At 38.3% G+C, this 21,375-nt stretch overlaps 1 protein-coding gene across 1 annotated transcript in view; it reads right to left on the reverse strand.

Annotated features, from left to right (window-relative positions):
- Positions 1-6,243: 6,243 nt before the first annotated feature.
- ARMC2 (armadillo repeat containing 2) overlaps positions 6,244-21,375 on the reverse strand; it is a 183,759-nt gene continuing 168,627 nt past the window's right edge. The window contains exons 15-18 of the mRNA XM_063443529.1: positions 19,835-19,948; positions 15,806-15,938; positions 9,285-9,445; positions 6,244-6,773 (exon numbers count right to left, since the gene is read on the reverse strand). Of these exons, the coding sequence (XP_063299599.1) occupies positions 6,619-6,773; positions 9,285-9,445; positions 15,806-15,938; positions 19,835-19,948 (563 nt within the window). The 3' untranslated portion in view covers positions 6,244-6,618. The remainder of the gene's footprint in view (positions 6,774-9,284; positions 9,446-15,805; positions 15,939-19,834; positions 19,949-21,375) is intronic.

Consider the following 21,375-nt stretch of genomic DNA (forward strand, 5'->3'; position numbering starts at 1 on the left):
AAATTCAAAAACCTTTTCGAACTCCACAAATACTCAGACACATGCGGTTAAGACTTTCTTTAACTGCCAAACTGCATGTTTGATTTACCTTCTAACATGCAGCTGTGATCTAAAGTATGTAGGGAAAACCTTTAGACCATTTAAAAACCGGATCCTCGAACATGTGAGCTCAGTGAACCCCACTAGACAAATCGATACAGTTATCTCTAGACACCTGAAACTAAAACACGGAGGCTCAGCGCATGGCTTACGGTTTAGTGGAATCGAAAAAATAAAGCTTGGTCCCAGAAAAGGTGATATAGACAGTAAATTACTCCAAAGAGAGAGTTACTGGATTTTCACATTAAAAACCTTGTCCCCAAATGGGCTTAATGAGGGCTTCTCTTACACCCCTTTTATATGAGCACTATCTCCATCAATAAAGATAAGTGAGGCACCCATTCTCATTAGTAGACCCTTGGTTCCCTCTTTATTTTATTTTATTTATTCTCTTTATTTTCTAATTTTTCTAACGTATGCCCGGGTCATTGGCCTGTATGCTTGAATTATTTAATATTCAATATACTAACCGTATCATGTCCCTATGATGGCTTCATATCTATATGTTCAATATCCATCTTTTAAGCACGCTTTTGTTAATACTCATTACTACTAAATTGTAATATATATGTATATACTGTAAATACTTGTAAATAATAATATATAATTGTTGTTCTTTTTCTACTATCAGAAGTATCGTACTTATAGGTCCTATGACCATCTGCCCTGTTATCTAGCACTCCGATACCTTATCGTCCAAGACTATAGTATATTAGAGTACAAAGTGCAAACCTAGGCACTTTTTATAAATATGCCAGGAGAAAGGGGACCTTATATCATCATTATTCCCATAAATTAAGATGACCACAATTGGTACCGTTTATGCTCCCCCAATCTCATTCAGAGGTATATAAAATTATTTATATACCTCATGAGCAGGTGGAGGATTAGGTCAACCATATGGCATTCCAAGAGACATATGGAGTAATTCTATACCGGGATATACTTGATGGATCCCCACTGTCTCATTATTGCACTGATGTACTAGCATAAACCAACGACTAATACATTACACGTACGGCTGAGTCCAGAGCCGACAAGTTGTGTAAGTGTGGCACCCTATTTTTGATTTAGAAACTGTGACGATTTCGAACCGTCACAGCCTCATAGGGACCCCACTTCAGCTACACACAGGTTCACTCGATCCCCTCTTGGCAGAGAGGGGGTTAAAATTCAGCTTGAGCAACGTCGGAATATAATGCTTACGATCGGCTGGTTTGGACCAGCCCATTAGCATATGCCGACGGATTAAAGACATACAGATACATTGTATTAATTAAAGCTGAATCCGTATAAGTATTTGCCGAAAAATATAAAGAGAGGGACTTTTTTATTTCATGTGGATATTGTTGCCAAGTTCAACTGACACAGTTTCACATGCCTCCTATTACACTGACAGCTAGGTGTTTCTGTTTCCCTCTCGGCACACAATTGGTTAAATGGTCTTGGAATTACGTCAGGACACAAGGCATATGATTGGCTGACCAGTCTAGGTCATTAGCATATGCCCACGTGGGATTCTTGGCGCTCGATTTCGGTTATCTGATTGGACAGCCATTTAAGTTACAGAGACCTGAATACATATAAAAGGAGACTAGGAACCAGTCTCCTATCAGCCCCTGACGAAGGTGCATCTAAGCAAGCACCGAAACGCGCGTCGGGCTCTATGGGCTCTTTTCCTTCACCTCTAATTCACTTAGGGCTATCTATCACCATGTGCAGGCAACCAACATTCTAAGTATGGTTCTGCACATGGAGCCACTTTAACTCTGTCTCATTTCACCTCTCTCTTTACTTTGGGTTATGGTTACTTTATAACAGTCTGCAGAGTATTGACTCTCACAGAATAGTTTGGGGGTTCCCTGGTATCAACTGCAACCGTTATTTGCTTGATGTTACAGTTTTCTAGCGAAATAGTTTAAAGGGATTTTCTGTATTCCTCCCTAAAGCTAGATTTTATCCTTTCAAGATATACAGGGAATAGCTATATGCTGCCCCATATGCCAGCTTGGTCCATGACTCGGTTCACTACAGTTTACTGAAACTGCATATATTTAGACTACTAATAGTTTGGAGTCATTTACAAGCTATACGGCACAAGAATTTTCTAAGGTTATATTTTAGTGACCATACCCTAGATACCCATGTCAGCTGAGTGACATACACCTACCCTTTACACTCCCAGCTCTGGACTTGACCATTCTTTTGCCCAATAAAGTCAGTAGCCAGTTAGCATTTTTGGAGCTCTGTAGGTATCAGGGTATCACTTGATATTTATAGAGGTGAGCCATCAAGGCAAGTTCACACTATTATCTAATAACTAGTATTTTCCACTAGATTGTATCGATTCTATTTATTTATTTTTCTTATCACATCCAGTTATACTCGGCCAGTCTGGATTTTTCCAGCTGTTTGAGTTTTGTTTGTTATAGTAAATTATATGATGTGATGAAAATAATGGTATCTTTAGAAAGACCATTTAATGGAGAGAAAAACTGTATATAGGATGTGTGGGTACAATAAATGAGTAAAAGGAAAATTACAGCTAAACACAAACACTGCAGAAATGTAAAAACAACCCTGGTCCTTAACGGTAAGAAAATTGAAAACCGGTCTGGTCACTAAGGGGTTAAAAACTGCTTTTCAAATAACACAAAAGGTTCCAATTTCTAGACACAATTACAATTCTCAGTATTTGCTTCACTTCTATAATCATGTTTCGAACAGAGTAAATGAGAATTGAGTGTTTTTTAATTGAATTCAGTTTGTGGCACTAATAGTTTTTGCGAATAGTATATCAAATACTTGCGTTCGTGAGTTATCTTTGTGTACTTTGATCGGTTAGTGAATTTATAGTTTAATGTGGTAAGGAGGGTTTGCGAGTTTAGCATTCATATGTTTTAACCGTACGTGAATTTGAGTAGTCTATTTGAAGTTTGTGTGTTGAATGGAGAACCCACGAATGAATTGATAGGTTTGTCAGGATTATTTTGATCCAGCACACAGAATAGTATCACACCCTAGAACTAAGGGTAACTTCTTACCGGGTCTTAGAATGGCCGGACTTAACGTACCCGAGAATAGTCAGAAAACTAGCCAATGTCAGGGACACAGAACGAGACACAGCGATAAGGAAAAGCCAACAGCCCAGAGTACCAGAAATCAGGGAAGTCAAAACAAAGCCAAAGTAAAAAAAACAAAAAACACGATCAAGAACACACTCTTGGATAACCATCTAAGGTAAACCACGACAGGGAAACGAGCCAAGGAATAAGTGAGTTTAAATAACCCTCTTGCAGATCTGATTGGCTGTACCTAGCTCTTGACCCCAAAATGTGCGTGTTCGTCTTTTGCGTGATGTCACCCACGCGTCAACGTCGTCTTTTACCGAGGTTGGACGTGGGGCTATATAATTACGTGGGTCCGCAGCGGCCGACGTCCACCAACATGCTGCAAAAAACAGGCATCATGGCAGAAGACCGCCGTGTGGCACTCCCCTCGATCTTCGGAAGTTAATTATCTCAATTTTTGCCACATGGAGACGAACGATACGTGACAAGGTTAGCTTAAGATAGTAATGCAAAGTGCCGAACTGGCTTGAATATATACATAGAGTAAAAAGGAATGTATACCAAATATGAGAACAGTATGGAACCGAACAGAGACGAACGATACAAACGCAAGTGGCGTATATGCATTTAACCCCTTAAGGACACATGACGGATATATTCTGTCATGATTCCCTTTTATTCCAGAAGTTGTGTCCTTAATGGGTTAAGATAACTAAGCGAAAACTAATGAAGAAACGTGTATAATGTAACAAATGTGAAAGAAAGGGAGCCAATACCTGTGTTTTTAGGCTCAAACGTGGGAATAACCCGAACGGAAATATATATATATATATATATATATATATATATATATATATATATATATATATATTTTATCTAAGGCTTGAATTTCATGGACAAACCTGTGATTCATCAAGGAATGAAGTGATGGAAACACTCCTTAAAAATCCTGTACATTACTGAAATGAGTGGTGAACTTGGAAATTTATCAATGTAAGCTCGATCAGAATCATTACAGCTATTTCCAAATGGACTTTATTTTCTGAGAATATTTACATTTGACACTATTTCTTATTAGCTCAGAGTCAGCTTTTAAAAATTCTATTCAGTCTCCACTGGAGAAAGAATTCCTCCTCTTACGAACTGTAATTCAAGCAGCCGTTTATAAGACAAAAGGAACCCTTTAATTAACACCTCATACTTAAAAAATATCAAATATAAACTTTATTTTCAGCACCCCCTACCAGGAATGCATTATGTTTTGTTCACAGTACACTGCTATCAACTAATCCAACCAAACACATCTATGTTTGTGGGGCTAGCAGGGGCACTAATGTCAGAGTCGAATGTTGGTATTTAATGGCAACCATTGTTCCATGTAGTAATTACTTCTCAGTGCTTTTATGAGCTTGAATAAATGTTGTGGAGATCATTAGACCCACATACACCACGGAATGTTCTTACTGTGGAACACTGTTAAAGGAACACTATAGTCACCTAAATTACTTTAGCTAAATAAAGCAGTTTTAGTGTATAGAGCATTCCCCTGCAATTTCACTGCTCAATTCACTGTAATTTAGGAGTTAAATCACTTTGTTTCTGTTTATGCAGCCCTAGCCACACCTCCCCTGGCTATGATTGACAGAGCCTGCATGAAAAAAAAAAAACTGGTTTCACTTTCAAACAGATGTAATTTACCTTAAATAATTGTATCTCAATCTCTAAATTGAACTTTAATCACATACAGGAGGCTCTTGCAGGGTCTAGCAAGCTATTAACATAGCAGGGGATAAGAAAATCTTAATTAAACAGAACTTGCAATAAAGAAAGCCTAAATAGGGCTCTCTTTACAGGAAGTGTTTATGGAAGGCTGTGCAAGTCACATGCAGGGAGGTGTGACTAGGGTTCATAAACAAGGGGATTTAACTCCTAAATGGCAGAGGATTGAGCAGTGAGGATGCAGGGGCATGTTCTATACACCAAAACTGCTTCATTAAGCTAAAGTTGTTCAGGTGACTATAGTGTCCCTTTAATTAGTAAACTTGCATCCCAAAAATCCTCCTTGCCCTATATTATCCATTCTTAGTTATGCTGCATGCGATATATCACCTTATCTGCTATATTTCACTCTTTTCACCATGTCTTACCACTGTGCTATATTCATCCCCTTTGCCATATTTCACCCAAGGTTTTACTAGCTATCTCATTTACCAAGCTGAGATGTAAAACACTTACTGCACAATTTACCTAGCACAAAGAAATACATCTGTGTAAACACTGTAAGGGGAGTAAAGTTGTTTTCAATCAATGCTTTCCTATGGGGAAGGTCTAATGAGCATAAGGTTCTCCATATCGGCTGACGTCGGCAGAGGAGGGACATCGGTGCTGGAATCCCTGTGCTGGTGCTGGGTAAGTGAAAAAAGTTTTTTTTAACCCTTTACATCACCAGTACCAACGATACAAATACTCCCTTGAATTGTTTTCAGTCACTTATGCTTTGCTTGACCAAAGAAAGCTATGGGAGGACCAGGACTCAACTATTTTCTGGAGGGAAAGGACATTATGGCAGAACAATAAGAAACTTAAATTTTAAAGCAAAACATGGATATTCGGAATGCAGTATCTTTCTAATTTCATTTGAATGCATTTAAATAAAACATTTTTATTTAAATTTTATGTCAATACAAGAGGATAGCAACCAAGAAACTAGACTGACAAGGAAGCGTCTGACCAACACACTCCAGAAAGATAACAAAAATATAAATAATGTAGCATTGGGCAGACCTCAGTCCCAATGTGCATATCAATAAAGTATTTATCACAGATATAAAATCAGATTTTAATGCATTTTTTTTACATTTTACCTGTATAAATTCTGTCTATAATCCCATTTTAACTTTCAAAACTAAACTTGTCTATTAACAATAAACCATCTGATTACAATGGTAAGACATCTTACTATAGTAAAGGACTTTACAATCATTGAAACCACCAAGATTAGCAATGACGGCATAAGAAATGTTAATAGGTTTACATTTTATTGTTTTAATCCAAAAAATAAATTTTTGGACATCTTCGTCTTGTATTAAAATATAAGGTTTCCTTAGATACTACAATAAAAATAAACAATTTGTATTAACAAGTTTAGTATGTTGTGCATTCTATAGAAAATATTCCATTAACACCACAAAACATTGTGTAAACCATTGCTCTTCTCAAACTCAGTGGGCTTTAGTGGTTATGGAATAACCTCATATCTTGGCCTTATAATAAGTCTAGAGACAGGTTTGAAAAACACTAAGATGCAGAAGGTGCTGAAAAAAAATATACGGTATATATTTTATCAATAACTTACTGTACAGTTGAAAATGATCATATCCATATTGGCATATATCAACTAGGAAGCTCTACTTCCAAAACCAATACTCCGATTATAAATGCACCCAAATTAAACTGGTCCAGGCAAAGGTTCCAGATAGGAATGGTAACTCTGAATTCTATCTAACAACTCTATAGCAACAGGTTTAAATTCCAATTTCCAGCATGACTTGTGGTACTCCATTAGATCGGCATTCCATCTATAGTCCAGAACAACTTGTTCATCTGTGAATTGAAACACGCAATGTTATGTATAAAAAAACTGAAAAAAAAAAAGGAAAAGAACAAACTTCAAAACTCCCCCATCGCCCCCCCCCCCCCAAAAGGACAACCTTTGGCCAGAATATATATACATTCATTTGCAAGAAAAAGTATGTGAACCCTTTGGAATGATATGGATTTCTGCACAAATTGGTCATAAAATGTGATCTGATCATCATCTAAGTCACAACAATAGACAATCACAGTCTGCGTAAACTAATAACACACAAAGAATGAAATGTTGCCATGTTTTTATTGAACACACCATGTAAACATTCACAGTGCAGGTGGAAAAAGTATGTGAACCCCTTAGACTAATGACATCTCCAAGAGCTAAATGGAGTGAGATGTCAGCCAACTGGAGTCCAATCAATGAGAAGAGATTGGAGGTGTTGGTTACAGCTGCCCTGCCCTATAAAAAACACACCGGTTCCGGGTTTGCTTTTCACAAGAAGCATTGCCTAATGTGAATGATGCCTCGCACAAAAGAGCTCTCAGAAGACATACGATTAAGAATTGTTGACTTGCATAAAGCTGGAAAGGGTTATAAAAGTATCTCCAAAAGCCTTGCTGTTCATCAATCCACGGTAAGACAAATTGTCTATAAATGGAGAAAGTTCAGCACTGCTGCTACTCTCCCTAGGAGTGGCCATCATGTAAAGATGACTGCAAGAGCACAGTGCAGACTGCTCAGTGAGGTGAAGAAGAATCCTAGAGTTTCAGCTAAAGACTAACAAAAGTCACTGGCAAATGCTAACATCCCTGAATCTACAATACGTAAAACACTAAACAAGAATGGATTTCACGGGAGGATACCACAGAGGAAGCCACTGCTGTCCAAACAAAACATTGCTGCACGTTTACAGTTTGCACAAAAACACCTGGATGTTCCACAGCAGTACTGGCAAAATATTCTGTGGACAGATGAAACCAAAGTTGAGTTGTTTGGAAGAAACACACAACACTATGTGTGGCGAAAAAGAGGCACAGCACACCAACATCAAAACCTCATCCCAACTGTGAAGTATGGTGGTGGGGGCATCATGGTTTGGGGCTGCTTTGCTGCGTCAGGGCCTGGACGAATTGCTATCATCAAAGGAAAAATGAATTCCCAAGTTTATCAAGACATTTTGCAGGAGAACTTAACAGGAACTACAGGAAACGTTTGGTTGAAGTTATTGCTGCCAAAGGAGGTTCAACCAGTTATTAAATCCAAGGGTTCACATACTTTTTCCACCTGCACTGTGAATGTTTACATGGTGTGTTCAATAAAAACATGGCAACATTTCATTCTTTGTGTGTTATTAGTTTAAGCAGACTGTGATTGTCCATTGTTGTGACTTAGATGATGATCAGATCACATTGTATGACCAATTTGTGCAGAAATCCATATCATTCCAAAGGGTTCACATACTTTTTCTTGCAACTGTATATATAAATAGAATACTAACAGCAATATCAAGGATTTATAATAAAATGCAAAACTAAATATACTAGTTTTATATCGGCAGCATAACAAAGTAACCACAAACCTTTTTTAGGGCACACCCCCTGCCTTAGATCATCATTCAATGGGGACACATTGGGAGGCTAGCACGCTATTCAGCTTCTCTATACAAAGTATGGAGACGATGAATGTCAGTCCTGCAATCCTTGCAGGAATGGAACCAATCTAGTAGCTGCCCAAGTGACTGCCACTAAGGGTGTTCTTAGGCATCAATGTAAGCATTTACACTGCTGAACATGCAGGGGATAATTATACTTTAATATAAGTTCATATTAAAGGGGACACTATAGGCACCCAGACCAGTTTATCTCAATGAAGTGGTCTGGGTGCAGTGGCCCTTTCCTTTTAATCGTGCAATGAGATACATTGCCATTTTGGAGATATGAGCATGCTTTCATTGCACGGTTAACTAACCTCAATCCTCCTGACAACCACTAGAGCCGCTTTCACTGCAATAATCTATTTTTACTTACGTTTTTCAATCAAATACTTCTCATAGAGAGGATTCAATAGGCGCATCGCTGTGTTTTGGCAAGCACTAGCCTCCCATTACTTCCCCATGGGAAAGCATTGGATTGACTGAGATCAAGACTAACTATCTAAATCGATGAGGTGGTGTGGCAGTGGCGAGACATGCATGCTGTGGGATATAAGGAAAGTAATGGGCAGGGGGAACCCGAACAATTCCTCATGCTACTCTGCTTGCCCAAAGAAAGCTATGGGAGGACCAGGACTGGTTGTGAGATCTCAACTATTTCCACCATGGCACAACAATAAGACATTTGTGAGGAAAAAACACTATAGCGTTAGAAATAAATGTATTTATAACACTATAGTGTTCTTTAATGTAAACAAGTTTATGAGACCTTCAAACAAATTTTACTAAAAACAATAAAATTCTCTTGAAAACATGACTCATAGTGCTGACAGTAACTAATCTGCATTAGTGATATTTTTTTACCCCTCACCTAGAAAAGATGATAAGAGGCCCAGAAGTGTGTTGGTCTCTTCCTTTCCAAAGCATAAATCTGCGTTTGTTATATTTTCACTCAGATTCCAAAATACCTTGCACACCAGACCAGCCAACTGCCAGTCTGAACGCCCAAAGTCTCGTAAGCAGTCAAGCAGCCTGTAAAAGAATATGCAGTAATATACGAGTTATTTATGATATTTTATTAAAAAGGTAATAGTAGTAACCTTACAGGAACACTCCAAACACCATAACCACTACAGTAAGCTGTAGTGGTTAAGGCTGCAAGAGGGCCTTGGCACCCCCAATGTAAGTAGTCAAAAATTTTTGGTAATGGTTTGACTTCTTACCTGTTATCGTCTTCCTCCCAGCTTTCACCTGGAGACCTGCTAGGAGCTTCTGTTAACTCAACTAAGTCTGAAATGCAGAGCCAGTTCATCTCAGCCTACGAGCTAAGACCTGCAACACTGGGTTTATCTCAGAGAGAAAGCTTCCAGCTCTCCATTGTTCAAAAGAAACTAGGTAAGAAGCTGGGAACATAACCACTACAGTGCACGGAAGTGTTTATGGCCATTGGTGTGTTCCTTTAACATCTGTCTGAAACATAACATTTCAATCACATACATTGTTTATAACCAGATTTAGTGTGAATTCATTTTCTAAACACTCCTTAACTATTGCTATTTAGATACACAGGCTGTGCTAATCTAATGTCGGTGCTCAAGATATAATAGTCTATCAATGCTGAAAAAAAGAATACTCCACTGCCCAAAAACAAACAAACCAAAAATAAAACAACAACAACAACTAAAAGAAAGTAAATACACTCCCTACGAAAAAATACATGCAGCTAGTTATAAAAAATGTTTCATTGCGGTATATCTAAAACAGTTTTGAAGTGTGAAGTATTTGCATACCCCTTCCTCCCCCCATTAATCCAGCCCAGACTTTATGTAACTGTTCAATCACAGACTGCACAATGCAAGTGCTCTGAGCAATACCCTACCTCTTACGTTTAGCCCCTCTGAGCTAATCAAACCAGGAAGTACCAGGACCAGTTCTCTGTTTGACAGCTGGGTAGAGAGATGGAGGGGATGTATTTATAAAAGTGCCAATTTGTATTGAAATCTGCACTTTTTGTAAAATTAAAAAAGAAGGCATGCTGTTCACCCATAAAGCATTGCAGCAAGCTTAACGTGCTTTAGGTGTATTGTGTGTCCCTTTAAGGAAGGAACATAATTATCATTTTTTTTTTATATTGTGAGGACACATTTTGTATCACTAGAAATTGATCAAATGTTGCAATAACAAAAACATAATAGACATAGAAACTCACACAGCTGGTTTTGAGAGCCGTGCCCACAAATGCACATTAAAAATTGCAATAGGGCATGTGAAACTCAAGGTACAGTTAAGATTGTGCAAACAACAAATACCACGGGATAAGAAAGTGTTGGCTAAAAGTCAAACTGAGAGAAACATGAAAGTTGAGTTGATTTAGTGGAATGATTTCTAAATATCTTTACACATGAGTTCTGAGGAGGTACTTGAAAACAGTAAGGGAAGCAAATAAAGATTATTATAGTGAGGCCAGAATAAGAGAGTACCCCTGAATAAGCCCTGTTTGTGATTGATTAAAGATGTGATGAAACATATGATGATGAGCATTTAATAATGAAGGCAGAGCTGTAAGAAACAGTCAAGCAAGATGTAGAGGCCTCTTTATGATGTAATAATGAATTTATATATTTTATTGTGAAGATAGGAAACCATTGAGGAGCTGAGCGGAGCTTGATAAAAGGAACCATATAGGTGAGTAGGAGCCTATATTTTATATAGTCTGAAGCTGAGTTGATTAGAAAGAAGATATCAAGGTTGCAGAGGAATGACAAACGTCTGACCTATCCCCCTAGGGAAAGGTGGACCTAAAGTGATCTAGCTAATCATCAACACCCACAAATGCCAAGTTGTAGCAGAGGTCCTGTAAAAAGACAAGGGCCAGAAGTCCTTCAAACCAATGTGAAGATAGAAAACTAGTGAGGGCTTTGCTGAGTGGATCTTGAGAAAAGGTAATAGGTGAGTAGGAGCCTATATTGGATACAGTCTGGATCAGAGTTGATTAGAAAGAAGATTGATTTGAATATTGTAGAGGAAAAACAAACTTCTGAACTACCCCCCAGGGAAATGCTGAAGGTGGACCTAAAGTGGCCTATGCATACACACCTACAAATGCCGAATTGTAGCTGAGGTTCTGTGAAAAGACAATGAGCAGAAGTCCTCCAAACCAATGTGAGATTGACCAGCAGTTCAAAAGTATTAGAGAGTGTGGCGAAACCAACTTCGCCACTGTGAACTGGAGAAGCCTGGTTGCTAGCCTCCTGCCCTGCGACTATGGCCCCTGGACATATTGTACTGGAAAAACTATATTTGGGCATGTAATAATGTATATTGCTGCTACCGGCCCTTTTAAAAGCATCTATGAACAGATTGGGACTTTTGGGACTACTGTCCCTTTAAGACTGTGGAGCGTATTACAGTAATCCTGCCTTTAATACTTTAATGTCATGTACGTATTTTTGTATGCAGTTAACCTGGGTGATATATATGCAGCATTCATCTCATTGTTCGGTAGAATCACTCCATTCAATATATTGAGTGAAACTACCGAACAACCAGACCACCCAGGAATAAGTGTGCCTCCAATTACCGTTTGCAACAATGTTGCAAACAGGTAATTGGCAATCCATGTAATGTGTTCTTTGTCCTCTGGGTGGCCGCCATTCGGGAAACAAACACGTGGCGGCGGCCATCTTAAACTACCGAACAGCGGTGTTTTGCCGTCGAGTGTCTGGAACTGAAATCGGACACTCGACTAGGCAAACACCGCTGAGACCTCCAGACTTCCAGGATTTCGTGGGGTAACTACCGAACGGCCCGCCGTTCGGTAGAAAGAAACGTACGAACTAGGGGATTCATGTGAATCCCCCTTAGTCTCTATAACACCAGTAATTCGTCTGTTTCATTCACTTGTTTGTGACCGACCGCAGGGCCAAAATGCATGGAACTGTTTTCGGATACTTTACCCATGCGGTCGGTCAAATCTTTGGAACCTCATATCTCCCGAACCATTCATCCGAATGATTCTTGAATATGTTGTCCCCCTGAATAAGGGCTATCAGGGGATACCTGTTTTGGAGGTGTAGCATATGTATTTGGGGTACATCCAGGAATTGGGGAAAAGGGTGTACGGTATAATTATGTTAAGTGTTAATCTAAGGGGAGGAAATGTGTGGGAGGTACATCCATGTGATTGGTTAATTTCATCCTCCCCCTGGGAGTGTCCTGTATGTACTTGTTTGTAATAAAAGCCAGACTGGGTGTCCCAGTCCTGAGTTCCTGATTAACCCTCAAAATGAAGTGTCGTCTCGTTCTTGGGGGGAATTGGATTGTAAGCTGACTGCCAAGAGTGTAAGCGGATTGTATGCTTTTCTTGTTCAACTGTTCCAGTTCGGAGTGTTATTTCGTATCCAGATCGGGAGTTTGGTGTTCTGCAGTAGCTGTGCCTGTCTCTAGAAAAGGGGATTATCGCCTAAACGGATTTATTCCCTTTTATGCTGAAACGGTCCGTTACAGAGAGCATTGCTGCTCAATACGTAATGACCTCAAACATTCACAATTTCTTTGAAACATGGAAATTGTGGATAAATGTTGAGAATTTTGCTTGTGTGCCATTTTGCTAAGGATCTGACCTGCCTTTCAATTAAAATGTAATCATGCAACATATTTTGTGCAATTTTTTTTTATCATTCTTATTTTAGAATAGTAAGGATCCACACAGGATCCATATTTTAAATAATGATGCCAAAGTATATATACAGTATATAATATTAAGGAATCTGACAAACATGTCTCATCTAGAGGAAAAGATGCAAACATGATTTTAAATTGACAAATGCATTGTGAGAGGGCATTAAGTTCATAAACAAGCTGGTTTCCTCTAAAAACATATATTGCAAATGTTCCAGTTTCACAACTAATAAACCAGATGAAGGATAGGGTACTTGCTTACATGTCTGTGTAAAGATAAACTGTTTCTGAGGTTTGCAAACTGAAAACTTGGAGAAGAAAGTTTCCACTCTCAATGATAAATTTAGAAGCAAACAAAGACACAATGTTATTGGAACAGACAAAAAAGGAACTACAAATAAAAGAAATAGAAGCAAAAAAGGGGAATTGTTCTCGAAGAATAAATATTTAGCCTAAACAACTTGGGCACCTGGCCCGCCGCCCAACAAGCATATATGTGAAACTGTATTTTAAATCAGGTCAAACGATTTTCTATACTCGTGGTTTTGATGATGATCTGTTCTTCGGAGGAAGGTAGACAGCAACTGGAAAAAATATCAGGGCCCAATATAAATGCAAAACGTGCCAGCATAAATAATCAATTTGTCTCACTTTTCAAATAGTCCATCATTTCATTATCTTTATCAGTTAAGATATGTTCTGTGTCGTATTTTTTTTTCTTTCTGTACATAGCCTGATCGGATGTCTTGCTTGCACCACATCAGAACAGATAACTATCAAGTTATCTATGCACAATGGTGTTGATGTTTTGAAGTTTGGAGCAATTATGAAAGTACTGTTTATTTTGATTAACAAAGTTGCATACATTGCTTCTGTGTGATAACATTTAAATCTTTAGAAAACAAACATTTATGATGCACTTAAAACACAGTACCCTATTTTGCATTTTTATTTTTTATATACCTTCACATGCTTCCTACCATCTACAATCATTTATGTCCTTACAGTCACACACGAGTGCTCTCATCAATGTTACACTCCTTGCTTGATTCCTACCCCTCTTTACACTGCAGGTATCTCATGTGAGATACACGCTTTCTTTTTATGGTATATATGGTAAAAGGACACTCCGGAAGCCCTAAAGCATTTCAGCTTGATGAAGTGCTTTATGTGTGAAAAGTATGTCCTATTTTTTTCATTTTACAAAACGTGCAAATTAATTGGCACATTTGTAAATTAACCTTGTTACACCCTTCCTAGCTCTCAGTAAGTCAACCGTTCTGTTACTTCCTGGTTTGGTTAGCTCAGTGGAGCTAAACTCAAGAGGCAGGCACTGCCCAGAGCACATGCCTTGCAAAGACTTCTCATTGAGCTGCATTGGGAGACTGTGATCGGACAGACAGAGAGACAGTCTGGGCGGGCAAAAACTTCAGACAAGAGATCTGCAGCTTTTGCAACCTGCTTTTATATATACCCCCAATAAAAAAAAATACACAATCAAAGGCAAGCAGGTTTTTGTTGGGAATATATTTATGCATTTTGCTTTACTTTTATAATACAAATAGGCAGTTTCTCGTTTTGGCTAGTTCCATTAAAGATCTTATCTCTTATTAGTCAGTGTATAACTCTATAAAGTATGTCTTGTGGAAACACATTTGAAGAGACTGGAACACCTTTCTCTAGTTACCAAATACCAATAAATCATGCTACATTCCCTACGAAATCTAAAGGATTATGTTATATACTTGTGGTACTTACCTCCGGCCGCGCAGCCCTCCTCCTGCCACGCTGTCTGACCACTCTATGCGGCCGCGTGGCATGGGGAAGGGTACTCACCTCGAGCCACGGAGCCCTCCTCCAGCCTGCGCTCTCCTCCTCCTGCCGCACGGTCCAGCCGATCCATGCAGCCAGACTCCCCTATATAGACTGTATGCATGACATCATGCTTGTTCTTAAAGTGACCACGTCATCATTGTGATCATAATCACATAATCACTGCTCATACCCTTACTGCTAACTCACTCTTGCAGGTCTTCTCATGGGCGGCTCCTTTCCTTTGGAACAGCCTGCCTATCCCCATCAGTTTCTCCCATAGTATTCAATCATTTAAGAAGTCCCTCAAAACTCTTCAGAAAAGCTTATGGCCGCCCAAAGTAACTTCTGTATCACAAATCTGTCTCTTGCTCTCTATTAAAAAGCCACACTCATCTCACCTTCCAGTTTTTCTACATTGCATTTCCACCTTAATGCTTGGTTTTATCCCCCTCGATGCCCTTCCTATTATATTTTTATACCCCACCTCCTCTAGACTGTAAGCTCGTTTAAGAAGGTTCTCATCAAACCATTGTTCCGGTAACATTTTGTAATTGTCACATTTATTGCTAAATTTCCCCCTTTATAATATAATATTGTAAAGCACTACACAATAAGTTGGCGCTATATAACTATCAATATTAATATTAGTAATAATACTAATAATGCCATTGTGTATTGTATAACATCTTTGCTTATGACTATAATATGTATTTATGCCGTTATAACCCATAATATATTTCTATATGCTATCTCATTATATAATATACTTTTGTTGTTCATACTCCTTATCTATTATCTGAACCCCCTTTTTGCTTTCTGAAGCTCTTCTCTTTCTTATTCTGAAAATGTAATAAAATGTTCAGGAAAAAAAATAAATAGATGTGTTTGCATTCTTACTTTTTAATTCCTCCTTCGTCTTTCAGCAAGGCCCGTTTATTCCTGTCTGCAGTTAAATTAATCAGAACGCCACATGCAGAAAAGCAGACATCTTGGTGCTTGGCATCCACCAGTGTTGTCATATATTTGTACACTAGGTTGTAGGGCAGGTGGAGCAGAAGACAAAAAGATAGGAGTTATTATTTGCAGGTAGATTTCATGTTATTGTCTGATTTGCCCAGTTTTATCCTTTTTTTTTATTGTAAAAGAAAAAAAAATATTGTTAAATTAATCCAAGAGGTAAAAAGGCTGTTTATTTTCCTGGTACACAATAAATGTATATTTTAAAGTGTTAAATCCAACTGTGGAGATTGGAAGTTAAAGAGACACTATAGGCACCAAAACAACTTTAGCTTAATCTAGTGGTTTTTGGTGTGCTGAACATGCTCCTGTCTCACTGCTCACTTCTCTGTCATTTAGGCGTTAAACCAAGTTGTTTATACACTCCCAGTCACACCTCCCTGCATGTGACTTACACAGCCTTCCTAAACACTTCCTGTCAAGAGAGATCTGATGTTTATTCTTTCTTTATTGCATATTCTGTATAATTTAGAGTTTCTTATCTCCTCCTCTGTTAGTAGCTTGCTGGACCCAGCAGGAGTCTCATGTGTATGATTAAAGTTCAATTTATAGAGCAGGAGATAAAAATCTTAAAAAGCAAACTAACATCTGATTGAAAATGTTTTTTTTTTATGCTTCCTGTGTGAGTAACATGTGTGGGAGGTGTGGCTAAGGCTGCATAAACAGAAACAAACGTTATTTAACTCCCGAATAGCAGTGAATTGAGCAATGCAATTAAAGGGGCATGATTTATACACCCAAAATTTTAACTAGGCAGGGCTGGGCAGATTGAAGTTCAAAAGGTGAAGGAAGGCTAAGCAAAGGAAAATTAACTGAGGCATGGCTGGGAGAGGAAAACAGGACAAAACATAAATATTTATCAGAACTCTACCCACAAGTTAAGAGAAGCCCCCAGAACAACAATTCACAGAATAAGGCTTTAAAAAATTGTAAAACCGTTTTATTGAAATTAATAGCACCAAAAAGAAAATAACGAGCAACCTAATGCTTTTTTTGTGGCCAACACGGCACTTACTCATAGACCATACTAATTAAATAGCTTCATTGCTTGTTAATCCATATTGTACATATGTGGTTCTCTCACTGAGAGAATCCGCTGCTTGTCCCAGAGCAAAGATTTAAAAAGGATTTAATATTTCAGTCACCTTATTATTATTGCCATTTATATAGCGCCAACAGATTCCGTAGCACTTTACAATATTATGAGAGGGGATTTAACTATAAATAGGACAATTACAAGAAAACTTACAGGAACGATATGTTGAAGAGGACCCTGCTCAAACGAGCTTACAGTCTATATGAGGTGGGGTATAAAACACATTAGGACAGGAAATAGCATGTGGTTAAATATTACAGTATGGCCTATTGTTTGGTCATTTCCATTGTTTGGTTTTTCTCTCCAATCATGAGCTAGCGCAGCCTCGTAAAAATAATTAGCAGTCCACTTAAAAGTCAAAGGCCATTGTCTCTAAACTCATTTACTAGGTGATAAAAATTGCAACAATAATATTAACATGGGTTCTTCGGAGGAGTGACTTATAGGTTTATTCTATGCACAATGCAGCCCAAAAAAAGCAGAAGAGAAAATATAGCTTTTAAAGTGTTAAATGGATTTCATTATTTAATATATTTATGAGTGATCCTAATGACAAAAGGAGAGAAGCTTTTATAAAGTTTTATATGAACCAATCTGGGAAACCACAATCAGGTCTATCATATTCAACCTTTCACTCTTTCCTATTGCTGTAGCTATTCAGAAAAAATATACACAGCCCAATCTCCATAATAGCTATCAGATTTATCCCTGAGTTAACAACTGATAATTATTATGTTTATATTAAATGACACTAAGCAACTTATCACAGTGGTCATGGTACAAGGAGTTTTAGGGGCAGTCCCTCTAGTTTCGTCAAATGTTTTTGAGCAGTTCGACAAAAAAACGTGCTGTCCAGGAATCCAAAGCCCGGCACCACTGTTCCTGCAGAAATAATACAGACATTTCCAGATTTGAGATTCTAGAATTATATCTATTAAGCAGAAGTGAAATATCAGGCTGTGAGCTCTGGGATAGGCTTATATCTTCAGCGATGCACAGACAAAGCATCAGGGGACCACCATGTACTATAACCTATGCAAGGAGCATACGCACATTGTAACTCATACAGGTTACATAGTTACATAGGCTGAAAAGAGACTTGCGTCCATCAAGTTCAGCCTTCCTCACATTTGTTTTTTGTCTGTTGATCCAAAAGAAGGCAAAAAACCCAGTTTGAAGCACTTCCAATTTTGCAACAAGCTAGGAAAAAAACATTTTCTTGACCCCAAAATGGCAGTAAGATTTATCCTTGGATCAAGCAGTTATTACCCTACATTGAAAGATTATATCCTTGAATATTCTGTTTTTGCAAGTATGCATCTAGTAGCTGTTTGAACATCTGTATGGACTCTGATAAAACCACTTCTTCAGGCAGAGAATTCCACATCCTTATTGTTCTTACAGTAAAAAAACAAAACCTTTCCTTTGCCTTAGACAAAATCTTCTTTCTTCCAGTCTAAACGCATGACCTTGCGTCCTATGTAAAGTCCAGTTTGTGAATAGATTTCCACACAATATATTGGCCCCGAATATATTTGAATAATGTTATCATATCCACTTTCTAAACTAAATATGTTTAAATTTGTTAACCTTTCTTCATAGCTGATATGTTCCATTCCTTTTATTAGTTTTGTAGCCCGCCTCTGCACTTTTTCTAGTGCCATAATATCCTTCTTTAGAACAGGTGCCCAAAATTGCACAGCATATTCAATATGTGGTCTTACCAGTGATTTATAAAGAGGCAAAATTATATTCTCGGCCCAAGAATGAATGCCCTTTTTCATGCATGACAATACCTTACTGGCCTAGGCCACTGCTGATTGACATTTCACATTGTTGCATAGTTTGTTGTCTATAACAATGCCCAAGTCCTTTTCGTGTGTTGTTATCCCTAATTCGCTTCCATTAAGGGTATACGTTGCTTATGTATTCTTTACGCCGAAGTGCATAACTTTGCATTTTTCAACATTAAATTTCATCTGCCATTTGAGTGCCCAGTCCCCCAGTCTATCTAAATCCCTCTGCAGCAAAGTAATATCTTGCTCACATTGTATTATTTTACAGAGTTTTGTGTCATCTGCAAACACTGAAACATGACTTTCAATGCCGTCTTCAAGATCATTTATAAACATGTTAAATAGAAGGGGTCCCAGAACAGACCCTTGAGGGACACCACTTGCCACCTCTGTCCAGCTTGAAAATTTACCATTAATGACAACTCTTTGTACTCTGTTTTGAGGCCAATGCTCTACCCAAGAACAAGCATTTTCATCTAGACCGATTTCCTTGAGTTTGAACACTAATATTAGGTTATATGTTGTATATCCATACATATAGTTGTACAGTATTATCACATCATCTTCTTCGCTTTTAATGTTGGATAGAATTATGCAGAAGCCTATCTGCCTCATTATCTGCTCAGCTGAGGACAGGAAGTGACCATGGAGAGCCGATTTTCGCCAAACCGGTTTAAAGAAAAAAAAGTTCTATAGAAACAACAGGGGCAGGGGCTTTTAATATTTACCAAGCACAACCCATTTTAGAGTATATGCTACAAGTATATAGTGGTTTACAATGCAACACAACACTGTTACTTGGTAAAAAAGCTCACCTGCCTTTCTTCTGCTCATTCCTTTGATTTTTTTCCCCAAATACACTTATACAGATGTTAAAACTGATCAAAAAGCAAGTTAGGAAAAAAGTGGACGGCATGCTGAACTCAGAAAAATGTTATAATTTTCCACTGACTACAACTTTCTATCTGTACATATTGTATCACTAGCACATGTCAGGAAGAATGCATAGGAACTCACCACTTTGCTCCACAATGAAATCACGTACATCCTGGTAGCGGGAGAGATTGCCGAAGACTCGAGCTACTTCTAGGATACCATCCATATTGTTACATAGCAACAACTTTAAAAGCACTGTTGGAAAAAAAGAAAAATATCACGTTATCATGCTATGAAAAAAAAATTACAACTATTGTGATCATGCTCTAGAAGAATGGATACTGAATGATAATACCCAAGAGCAATTATTCTGGTATTTATTTTTTGGTAATTTTGTGCTAATTTGCACTTGGTAATGTAAGTATTAGTGACAAAATAACACACAATAATAATTCAGCGCTTGTGTAAGATGATTACAGTCAAGTGGCAGCTAGTGACACCAAGTACGGAGTCTCTCTTGTCCGGTAAAAGCTGGGTAAGACAAGAGGTAGGTGCAGCGCCTGCACATTTTATCATCATATGTATACAAACTTTTGTTTTACATACTACACTATTAGTTTATTCAGTTTCTTTCTTCTTGTCGTTATATACTCCCAAATAAGGACTATTTAGGTGCTGTACCTACCTCCTGTTTTACCCATTAATGGCAAAATGTACCATACAATAAAAGGTACACTTCAAGCACCACAACTACTACAGCAAACTGCCCAGGCACCATTCCATTCCACAATTCTACGGTAGTTAAACATTTTTAGTAGGCTTTGACAACTTACCTGTGTCCTACGAGCTAAGAGATGTCAGATATCCCCGCAGAATAAAGCACAGCTGATACAGGACCATGCTCATTGGCTGAGAGAGCTCAGCTGACACTATCAGCCAGTAAGTGTGGTCTTGCATGTCTAGCTGGATTCTACTGTTGGGGTTGTGGCCATGGGCACCCGACAGGACCCAGGTAAGGTGTCAAACTGTACTAAATTGGTTTGACTACTTACTGTGGAACAATGTCAGCACCAGGAGCTTAGAGTGTTCCTTTAATTAATAAAACCACAAAACCTCTCACTATCTTCTTTCAGTTGGAAACATCCTCAGATTGCAAGTACAATATCACCAATTAAAGCACTACATTAAGAGCCTCACCGATCCACCACATTTTTTTTTACCTACTTTGAAACCCTATGTACTGAGAAGCAATATCTTGCTTACAGTCTCTCCACTCTCTACTCTTTAATTGTGAGTCATCACTCTCTCGCCTTTACATAGCAACGGAAGCAAAGTCGAAGAATCTCAGCTCTTCTGAAAAGTCATTGTGACTGTAGTCACCATCAATGGGGACGGAAGACGGCACTTTATGTAGGTCCCCAGATTACTCTTATGTTTTAGTCACTCTGTGCCCATTATAGGTGCAGAGTGTGTATAATGTATTAATTTGTTGTTAGTTATTTTCTTCCACCTTCTCTTGTTTTATTGTTTTGCCAGGAGGGTGTTGTCCCATTTCCAGACCTGTTCAAACTGGCTGCCCTGCCACACATATTAATCCCCCATGTGATTTTCAGTCCTTGCTATTGTTTTTCCCCTTCCTTCATGGTAATTACAGGGCTCCATTAACATTAGTTGTAAGCTTT

The sequence above is a fragment of the Pelobates fuscus genome, chromosome 2 (assembly GCF_036172605.1).
Source record: "Pelobates fuscus isolate aPelFus1 chromosome 2, aPelFus1.pri, whole genome shotgun sequence".
In the NCBI taxonomy this organism is placed as follows: domain Eukaryota; kingdom Metazoa; phylum Chordata; class Amphibia; order Anura; family Pelobatidae; genus Pelobates; species Pelobates fuscus.